This window comes from Cimex lectularius, unplaced genomic scaffold, assembly GCF_000648675.2.
Source record: "Cimex lectularius strain Harlan isolate CLEC.00 unplaced genomic scaffold, Clec_2.1 scaffold7, whole genome shotgun sequence".
NCBI classification, from domain to species: Eukaryota; Metazoa; Arthropoda; class Insecta; order Hemiptera; family Cimicidae; genus Cimex; species Cimex lectularius.
This window is the reverse complement of record NW_019392731.1, coordinates 2,029,941-2,041,501: the sequence shown is the minus strand read 5'-3', so window position 1 is coordinate 2,041,501 and position 11,561 is coordinate 2,029,941. Positions and strand designations below refer to the sequence as shown.

The 11,561-nt window shown below is 33.0% G+C and overlaps 1 protein-coding gene across 1 annotated transcript in view; it reads left to right on the top strand.

Annotated features, from left to right (window-relative positions):
* The first annotated feature begins 3,327 nt into the window (after positions 1-3,327).
* Positions 3,328-11,561, top strand: part of LOC106663939 (vesicular glutamate transporter 1-like) — an 83,142-nt gene continuing 74,908 nt past the window's right edge. The window contains exon 1 of the mRNA XM_014389193.2: positions 3,328-3,396. Coding sequence (XP_014244679.1) covers positions 3,335-3,396 — 62 coding nt within the window. The 5' untranslated portion in view covers positions 3,328-3,334. The remainder of the gene's footprint in view (positions 3,397-11,561) is intronic.

Genomic DNA, 11,561 nt, shown 5'->3' with positions numbered 1-11,561 from the left:
GATCGTGAAATGTGGTCTGGTGGGACGTAGGTTTTAGAAAAACATTTTCTTTATCGTGCCAACGTTTCGATCTTTTCGAGATCATCTTCAGAGCTCAAAGTGTTTGTTTTCTGTGTAGATGTGTCATTCTTGTGTGTCATGTTGAGAGCTCCACCACGACAGAAGATGATCTCAATAAAAATAGAAACGTTGGCACGGTTAAGAAAATGTTTTTCTAAAACCTACGACACACCAGACCGCATTTCACGATCTCCAAATAATCATTTTCAATAGTGTTCGCTAGATCCGAAATGAAGTACAAGATGTTTTGCCAAGGCCTTTATCAACGCAATGGATTCGTAGTCAATCGCTCTTTCACTGCAATTTAGAGGAGGGGGTGTAATGGTTTGGACTGGGATTTACACTGGAGGACCAACTGGACTCCATATTGTTGAAGGCAACCTCATCGCAGTGCGTTATGTCCAAGACATCATCGAGGAATACATCCCTCAAACCAGGGATCTCATTGGCAGAGATTTTCGATTTCTGGATGACAATGCCAGACCTCATAGAGGCAGAGTTGTTCATCAGTGTTTAGAAAAACTTGGAATTTCCCATCTGCCCGTTCCCACATTGTCTCCATCCCATTGAGCACATGTGGGATGAGTTCCAGAGAAGGCTTTTCGATCATCATCCGCAGCCAGTTGACCTGCAAAAACTGAGTGCAGCATTGCAACACCTATGGAGTGGAATTCCTTATGAAATTAGAGACAACTTTATTAACAGTATGCCTAACAGGTTTTCCCTAACAGAAGACATTATACAAGATATTAATTGTTTTAAAAAAATTGTCGGGTCCAATAAACAAGATTTTAGGATTAAAATCTTTTATTTTGCTATTTTTCCCTTAATTAAATTTTCATTCAGTAAAAAACAATAATATCAAATTAATTTTAATGTCATTTATAATAAAAATAAAATAAAAATGCTAGGGAAGTAAATACTACCAGATTAGCAATATCCCTTTTCATTTTTGTGCAGTTTTCATCAAGTAAAAAAAAGGGTAAAGTTTATAAAATGTATTTATTTACAGAAGGACAAAGACTGGTGATTTCTTTAATTGATCACAAAATTGCTATGTTAAAAAATTCGATTGTTTACTTTTTATGTAAATTATAAGTTTATAAGTAAGCAGCAACTCCGTTGACCAAGTCATGGGCCAAACGGATCTGTACACTTATCTATCTATCTTTACCACATTATAAAAGATACAGGAATTTTCTTACAAATTTAATTAAGATTTAAAAAAATTAAGACAAAAAAATTTAGGAAATAATAAAAGTGGTTACAAATGATAAAAATAAATCACCATAAACAATCTACAATTATGAACAAACTTACAAGAAATACCTAACAAAAATTAAATAATTAAAAACGCCTTTAATGATTGTTTTCAAATAAATATGCTAATATTAAACATCAAATAATGTATTATAAAAACTCACATCTTATAATTCGGATCTCTAAATCGAAGCCAATAATTTTTTTTTGTGTGTTTAACCCAATTAGTTTTGAAGAACTTGAAATAACAACTTTAAAAAACTTAATCAGAAAAACTCATTTTTTTGTAATTTTCGAACAAACCGTCGACTACATTGATTTCGACCTATTTTAATCCTCTTACAAATTTAACTAAGATTTTAAAAAAATTAACATAAAAACGGTTTAGGAAATAATAAAAGAGCTTACAAGTGATAAAAAAATCACCATAAACAATTTATAACTATGAAACTGCACTCACAAGAAATACCTAACAAAGATTAAATAATTACATAATGCCTTTAATAATTTTTTTTCTTCAAATAAATATGCTAATATTAAACATCAAATAATGTATTATAAAAATTCAGACCTTATAATTCGTATCTCTAAATCGAAGCCAATTATTTTTTTTTGTGTGTTGAACCGAATTAGTTTTGAAGAATTTGAAATAACTTAACTTTAAAAAACTTAATTAGAAAAACTAATTATTTTGTAATTATCTAAAAAATCGTCTGCTTACACTGATTTCGACCTATTTTATTCCTCCCATTCTTCATAGTTTTAATTTATCTCTTTCACTGAGGATATTCCCAACATATTTTAAAACAACACTTGTTACATCCGTCGTTATTCTTTATCCTTATCCTTAGCAAAAATCATGGAAAATGTTTTGAAAATTGATTAATTAAATATTTTTGCAAAATTAATATAATTTTTCATAATCAGTTTGATTTTATTTTTAGTAAATCAGCAGAGTAAGCTCTGTTTGAAGTTGCTAATATGATTGTTCAAAAATTTAGTACTAAAGAATTAAAGTTTTAAGTGAAGTGTTCACGTCTTCATATGTATAAATTATTTAATAAATACTTAAACTTATATCACACAAGATCGAACTATTAACATGATTCACCAAAAATAAATACAACTAACTACTATAATCTTTCTTATAACACGGTACGTAAAATTATTTATGAAAATAGATTTAATATAGGCGGTTTTAGAACTTTAGCCAGTTACAAAAAATTTATATATTCGTACATTCTTGACTGAAAAGATTAAGATTTTCAAAGTTTTTTTTTTCTAAATGAATATTATATTTTATTGTTTTTTTATGATAAATTACGTTAATTTTACAACTCATGCTATCCGGCACGAGTATTTATACTGACAGAAAGCATGCTCTAATGCAAGAATATCAAATTACTTTACTTTTAAAATTATGTGCTTTTTTTGTTGGTTATTTGACTTTGAATTTAAAAAAAACTTTTGCATTTTCCATTATGGCGAAATAAAGATTTGTTACTTATCTAGTTGTAAAAATGTACAGTAAAAATACATGGTCAGATTTTGTATAAATAAATAAAAAAACTTTTGTATTATTTGGACATGCTTTAGATACATTTAACGATTAATTTCTCCGAGGGGTAAGTAGAGTGAAATAAAAAAAGTGTGAGGTTTCAGTTGTCCTAGAACTTGAAGATTTTAGATACTAGCTATTGTATGTTTCATATATATTTATACTTTATAAGTTTATTAACTATATTTATAAATTTATTAAGACATATTGATACTTTTGACTCAGGCCACTTTAACCTTTCCTCCAGACGAATAAGCAATGTGGGAAATTCAACTTAAATCCTCAATTTACTCGAATTTTGAAACCCTTTTGGCCCAGGGGGAAATTTATACTTATTACAATTTCAATAAATTAAGCATGGGATGTTATTTTTGGAACGGTAAGAGGGGATTGTGGGCGTTCCAGTGGGCGTGGTCCTTTTCCAGTGATTCCTTCAGTAGTAGGCCAGCAGTCGTGATGCCTGGTCCTCACGACCTAGCATCAAGCATTAAGGCCAAGTTACTCGCCCTCCTCACAAGGTAATCAATCTCAATTAACCATAAATATTGATTCCATTGTTTTTCCTTTGGGTCTAGTTGGGTTTTGATTTTTTTTTAAATTTAAATATAGGAGTTATTCAACTCAATGGTCTGCAGGACTGGTATCCTGGCAGTAATGGCCGACCTTTGTTAATCAAAATCTCTGCAAAACGTGGGTTCTTTTTTTCTTATTTTCCTAAAGGCAAAAAAGATATTCAGATGATAAATTATTATATAAATCCAAAATTCAGCTTTAATTGATTATTTTCATTTACCCATATATATCTTGTATCCATAATAGGTAAACTATTAAAAATGTATTAAAAAAAGCTTTAAAACATCAATTTTTATTATGTATTTTTCGAATTTTAAATCACTTTTGGCAAGAATTAAAAATTAATTAAAGATTTTAAACTTTCATAATTAAAAGAGGTCCTGTATGATTGATACTTCCATCCATTAGTATTTAATGGCAAATAACAATCTGACTAAATTAGATATTTTTTCGTAAGTCATATAAATGATTAATTTTGAACATATTTTTATTATACAAAAAAATAAATTAATGAATAAATAAGTGTTTCTTATAGAAAAATTCTTCAAGTGTCTTCGTCATGTCCCAAGGTAGGAGTTGGGTATGGCCTAAATCAACCGGTTCTCCTCGAAATGTCTCCCAGTCAACAATTGATTTTTCGCGAGGTGGAATTTTGGTATTTTCCACCATTTCCACTCCTGGGAAATCCGAGCTGGAAAGCGCCCGACGCGGATTTTCACCGAAATAGCCCAGTTTGTAACTATCGATGTTGGGAGAGCGAAAGAGAGAGAGAGTGAGTGAGTGAGTGAGAGAGAGAGAGAGAGAGAGAGAGAGAGAGAGAGAGAGAGTGTGAGAGAGAGAGTCCGTGGCCATTTCTCCCTCGGTATGATAATGGCAAAATGGGAATTTCTGCAAGCTCATCCGGCCTCCTTCTGGGCCAGGAGATCGATCCGACTCCGGCGGCGAATTTTCCTACCTTTTTTCCACTATCCCGGCACGAAGAAATGTGATGATTTCAAAACGAAACTCAATATCTGAAAATTCTTCTATCCGGAAAATATGCATCTTGGAAAATCTGGTGAAAAATGACCTACGAACGTAAACTTCACGAAAGCAAAAAAATCAAATTAACTTATCTAGTTATTCTAAAAATAAATTTTCGGGAAGCCGAAGGTCGAGGGTTCGAATCCGGCTCGTGTCTTTAGCTTTTTCATCTCAACTAAGACCTTAAATAAAAAATATAATTAATTTTAAATTTATTATTTTGCGGCCATTTTCGATATTTTTTATTACAATAACCGTCTTTGTAATATATTCAGACTATTAAACATAACGCATTATTGGACAATTTCTTGCCGCACCAAAAAACGTATTTTTTATATTTAATATACGTTTAAAAAGCAAGATTATACCTCGGGAAAAATATCAGTAAAACAGTTTTGTACTTTAATTTTATTTGTTCAAATTTGAAATCGGGCAATAAAACAAAAATTATTGTTCATTCATTTCAAACTTGATCAATATTTTTTATCTTCAAAAAAAGTGCAATATGACAAAATGGGGTTTAAATAGCTCAAGTACACATGTGAGAAAGACTTTATTCATAAAAATTGCTTTATATTTCTCTCCGTTCTTTTACCCTTTTAATTTTAATTCATTTTTATTTCATACTTTCAGTAAATTTTATTTTAATAAGTTGTTCATAACTTCCAATAATTGCACAGTTTTTTTTAAAGAACATCATACTGTACGGTTTTTCAATTATTAATACAGAACAATAATGTTTAGTTTAGGAAAATTATTTACAACATTATGAATACATTTATTTCTTTCTATTAAAAGAAAAAGAAATAGAATTATTATCCTATAAAAATGGACAATGATAATAAGGTTTTTTCTAGATTACATAAAACCATTAACTTGAATATTCTATGGATAAACATCCATAACAATAATTCCATAATTCCAAAAATAAATAAATAATTATTATTAGATTTTATATTCATAACTGCTTTCTTTTAGTATTTGATCAAATGGTCCCAGTTTTCCTATATGCAGAGTTCATCCTTAGCACAATGAAATTATTCCATTCTATGGGCTTTCAAAATAAGAAAAACTGCAACTAAATGTCAAATTAGTAAAATAGTATAGAAACAGTTCCTCACTGAAGATGGAGCAAAGCCGAAACGCGTTTGAGGGTCATGGAAACGGCAAGTTTAGAGGGCTCATCAGTGAGCCAAAGCAATTCAGCATATGTACATTTAATCCAAAAATTTTGATTGATTTTTTAAAATTGTTTTCTTCTTTTATGTTCTTTATTTTGTTATATTTATTGAATCGAACAAAAAGATCGTAACAGTCAGAAAGCTCCTTGTTTATGCTTGTAGCAGTTCTGACTTTGATACGTTTCTTAAGACTTCATAATTTCAGATGGCATATTATGTTTCAGCGATTCCCTGTGTGAAAAAAAACAATGTATTATTTATTCTTAAGAAAGAACAAAATGTTTTCATGAGCCTTTTGAATTTTTTGCTTGTAAGAAATTTCTGTTTATCGTTTATATATAGGCAGAAGAGGAAGTATGTGAAGCGATTTTGCTTTTGTCAGGCCGGGATTTCGTCGGACAAATCCTCTTAAGAGACAGGAGACGTGCCCTAACTAGCTCCTGACAATCACATACAATAATGAGTTTGGCTTATCCTTTCCTCGGTTGATCGATTCGCTCCGGAGAATTCCATAAATCGGATCATACGGGTTCAAGCCGAAACCGGCGGCCGTTTCCACGTCTGGAGGAGATCAATTTGAGAGTTTAATAAAGACTGTTTAAACAACGGATTAAGCATGTAAAGTGAAGGCGAGGGAGCTCTCGAGAAGGATTGGCAGGAAATTAAAGGACTAGCTATTAGCATAAAAGCGAAGGTTACTCTGTTCGGACGGTTTCGACCTTACTTCCAAACCGACGGACGATAACTCATGCCATACATTTAAATGTTTTTAAAACAAATGGGAAAATCCATAATAAATATTAATCTAGTGAGATTTTCTCTTGAGGTCTATGAAGTGATTGTTTTTTTGCCAGTTTGGCCTACCATCTTTGAAGTTAGGTTCTGTCAGGGAGTTTCAGCTTCTTACCACCTTCAGTGGTGAGTTTGAAATGGTATAATGATATTTTAATTGATAATTACTTCTACAATATTACATTCAATCTAGAAATTTTATTATTACTTGCATCATACTCTTGATGTGTGTCATCAAACACTTTTTACAATGCCTTTCAGTCATTACATACAATTTTTTAGTCTACTTTCTTTATTTTTATGCTACTTATGATCACTTAGTGGTGAGGTTAAGGACGAATCAGGTTCCTTGTTGAGCAAAAAGAGGCAGAAAATTGTTGTGAGAACAGCTTTGTAACTTTTAGGTCATTTGAGGTAGCGTTCCGTTGATGTGACGGACTTTGGGCTGAAATGTTTAGGTTAGATTACTTAGAACCCCAGTTTCAAGCCCATATGTGTCCTATTAGGATCTTGTAAATATTAAGTTTATTTTTACAATTAATTTTACTTTGTTTTGTTTGCAGTGTGCTGAATTCTAATACATTTTTGTTTTCAGTCGAGATAGAAACCGAATTAGCAAACCTTCATGACTTGAGTTGGGGGAGTACTGTTTTGGGGCTTTGCTTGTCGTAAGCTGTCAACTTCATAGCTACCTTAACGACCAGTTTTTCCGAGTCATTGAAGGCAAAATCCCTTTCCGCGTATTAGTCCATGATGGTCTTCTTCAGTGCAACGTACCGGCTCCCGTAGAGAATTAAGTTTAGATTCCATCTCATACACAAATGATCTTCTTTACCTTCTGGCGAGTAACATGGGTCCTGCTTTATCGTCTCGAAATCTGCAGCATCAAATCACACTGTTGGAATCTTGTTGCAATACAAAATTATTGAAATTAAATGACGTAATAAAATAAGGCAGAGGATTTATTAGAGGAGATTATGTTTCAATAACGTTCACCTTCCAACAGCAGACAAGCGATACCTTAGGATGTACTTAGACAAACGATTGACTTATAATATAACAGAAGGAGTCATGAAACGGTCCAACTTAACATTGTCCAAGAGAAGACTACTTTACAAATCCATACCTAAACCAATATTGAAATACCGACTAGAAGTGTGTAGTTTAGCCAAACGCTCAAACCTACGCAAACCACACAATCAGTAATCAACGACGGACAATTTTATGTAACATATGAAACCAAACACAATGGTTTAAGTGTTCCCTTTATGAACGAATTAACTAGATCCCGTTAAGGTAAATTTCACTAAAATCTTCATCTCATCCCACTACATTCCATTCAACCATGCCCTGACTAGAGATTTCCTAAACAATGTCAATGACAATCTTACGAATCAACCTATAGTGTCTGTTTTCTTATGGAGCAAGCGTTGGGTAGTTTCCCTATTTTTGTATAACTTTTGTTATTCCATTATGGGATAGTTGCAATAGGTATTGATTTAAAAATAAATAAATAAACTTTCATTTTAAAGAATGAAAAAAAAATGGTAGGCGGGTTTAAATGGTTTACACAACTGAAAAAGACAGTTTTCCTCAATATTTTAAATTACTAAATGCAGTTTATTTTTTAAATTGATACAGATGACGCCATTGATTTACTATATGCCTTCAATTATTATTTTTATTGAGATAAAGCTTTCAATGTAACTGTAGAACTTCCCGCTTGTTAGACTGACTGAAAAATGCATATTTTATAATAAGATTTTTCCAATTTTTCATAGTTTCTCAATAGATCTATAAAACCCATATAGACAAATCGTGATTGAGGCCGAATTCATTGATTCGGTTGCAAAATGTCCGTTTATTGACTTTGTCAAATGAAGTTCGGGGAATGGGAATCGGTCTATATTGTGGAAGGCGACCGAGCATTTAGTAAAACAAACACGCTTGTTTACTTAAAGCTTGTGTCACTCGCCGATCTCCCTTTAAAACTCTAATCTCCAGGCTGAAAAACCCCGAGGTTGCTGTCAAATTTGCATATTGTGACTGTTCATATTTCATCGGTGGAAACTCAATAGGGCCCCTATTGATAATGTTTTTTGTTTTAAGAACAATTTCTGACGTTGGCGTTCAAAACGAGAAAATTCTTCAACGTTAAACTCATAATTTGAAAGGAATATCTCACTTTCTATTAGATCGGACTCGGACTTGATAGGACTGCTCTTGGGAGATAAGGCCCTAAGCCCCCTCGTCTGACCTAATCGGGGAGGACAAAGTCAATTGGATTCGCGGATTAGCAGACAATCCTCTCTCATATCAGTCGCTAGCGATAATTATTTTATTTCCAGCTTTTTCCATAACCATATAGCATCGTAACACAAACTTTTAATGCTAACTTTTAGGATAGTAATTGTTAAATACTATCGAATAGCACAGGTGTAATATATATACATACCAGGTGTCCTTTGAAGATGGCCCGGCTGAATTTCTCTTGAACCAATGACGCTGTGTTAGTATTTTTTAGTCAAGTTTAAAATTTGTACCTTTTATGGAGAAATTTTATGCAGGGTACCTCAGGCCCAGTTCAACTTCAAAATTTCAAATACAACTCTGTAAATCCTGACACCTAGTTTAAACGATATTTTACGCTGAAAACAATGGTGCAATCGGATTTCAAATTGATCGAAAAATGACAAAGCTATGGCAAAAAGTTGGTAATAAAAACAGACATTTGGTTTATTTATTAAATACATTTCATGTTCGAACTGTCTGACTTACGTAAAGATGCAAAGATTTGCTCTTTTTAACCACTCTTCGACGGTGCACAGTGAAACAAAGTCAGGGGAGATGGAATGACAAGCATTTTCGATCCTTTCCCGCTGTTCTTCAACTGAGGTTGCTGGGTTAGGATTGGGTTTTTTTAAATGTTTCCACCGAAAATAGTCAATTGGAGTTAAATCAGGTGAGGGAGGAGGTCAACAGATCCGGCATGAGGTCCTATCTACCTATCCTAACTAACGTCTCTCCTGCAAAGAATTGTATGCGGGACATCCATCAAGCTGTGTTAGTAAAGCCTCAAAAAAATTGAGGACCTGAGCACCATTTAAATTATTTTCCTAGAAATAAGGCGTAACTAATTTATTTTCGAGATCACACCAAACATTGATACTGTGAACCACTGATGATGATAAGAGTCCGACATTCTCGGATTTTCCTCATACCACATTCGAAAATTTCAACGATTTATTTGCCATTAGAGATGAACTTGGATTCATCTGTCCATTGAATGCATGGAAGAACGTTTTCTTCAGCCTCCCAAATCGGCATTTGTGCAAGAAGCGTTAGACGCCCGCCATAATCAGAGTCCCGAAGTCCCTGGACAAGATGAGACCGATCCGACATAAAATTGTAAGTTCGGAGTAATCTCTAACTTTATTTTTGGAAAAACTTAAAACCCATCCAACATTTCAGAGAGAGGAATTTGGATTTTAGCGGACGTACAATAAAATCTTAAGTTCCTCGTCGAAATTACGCTGCCAGTTTCTTGGTGATGGAACAGCATCTGATTCGTATCTCCTCATATTGCGAGCAACAAGATTAAACTTTTGTGGTTTACTCTGGGGTGATCAGGAAATTTCTGGGAGTACAACTCGACTGCACGACGCGCAACACCACTATCAATAAAGCAGTCTTACCGATCAACTCGCTGTCGATCGGAAAAATGTGTTCTTCGGTTCGTTTTCAATGGAATACTGAATGAAACTAACACGTACAATTGTAAAATTTATTTATCTCTAGGAATTAAGATTTACTCTTACATGTGAGTTTGACAAACAATGTCAGAATATAAACAATAAAGGCAATTAATGTTTATTTTAGTTAAGAAGCAAATTATTCGAATTAACAACGAAACAAACGAAATGCGTTTTCTTTTTAAATTTTGACCATAACTTTGTCAAGTAGTACTGGGCATGAGGTACCCTGTATAATTTTTCTACAAATAAGGCTTTTTTTATAGCGTCATTAGTACAAGATAAATTACGCCGAGCCATCTAGAAAGGGCACCCCGTAAATATATATTTAAAACATAAAAAATGTTTACATACTTCTGATAACTTTTTATAAAATGTTACCTATCCGTATATATTTGCAACTTCTGGCAAGGATATATCCAATTGTCTATCTGCCTTTATATATTCACTCAGTAATTTTATATACAAAAATTAATCTTTCTGAAATACCTTGTGAACCCTGAAATGATACACTTAGCTTCGTGGTGTGATGAGCATATTATATATATAGCCGATGTGATTTCGTATCCTCATAAAACTAAAAAAAAGAAGACAACAACCTATATCTATGTATATTTTCCTCGTAAAATTTCATTCTCCCTTTTTCTCGCTTTTTCTTTCATCTTTTCTATTCATTTATCACAATTTTAATCAATTTTTGATAAGCCCCGTCAATTTAGTTACGTATCAATTCTAATACATATATGTTGCACAAACATGACACATATTTCTCTCTCTCTTTTCTCTCTCTCTCTCTTTTCTCTCTCTCTCTCTCCTTCTCTCTTTCATTCTCTGCCTCCCTCATCACTCACTCTCTTTCAACATCTCTCTCTCTCTCTCTCTCTCTTTCTCTCTCACATCACGTTATATGTAAAATTTATTCTGGATGCAAAATCCTAGGTATCGATAAATAAAATAAAACGTTCGTACATTTATTCTTCTTGTTCCATTACTCTCCTTTCTCTTCTCTCTCTCTCTCTCTCTCTCTCTCTCTCTCTCTCTCTCTCCCTCCCCTTCTCTCTTTCCTTCTCTGTTTCCCTCATCACCCAATCTCTCTCTCTTTTTCTCACATACACATAACGTTATACGTAAAAATGATTCTAGAAGCAAAATCCTAAGTATCGATAAATAAAACGTTCGTTCATTTATTCTTTTCGTTCCATTTCTCTCATCTCTCTCTCTCTCTCTCTCTATCTCACACACACACACACACACACACACACACACACACACACACACACACACACACACACACATACGCGCGGCACGTCACTCTATGGAATAAATGAGAATTTGAAACTATATTAGTCAATACCACTAATA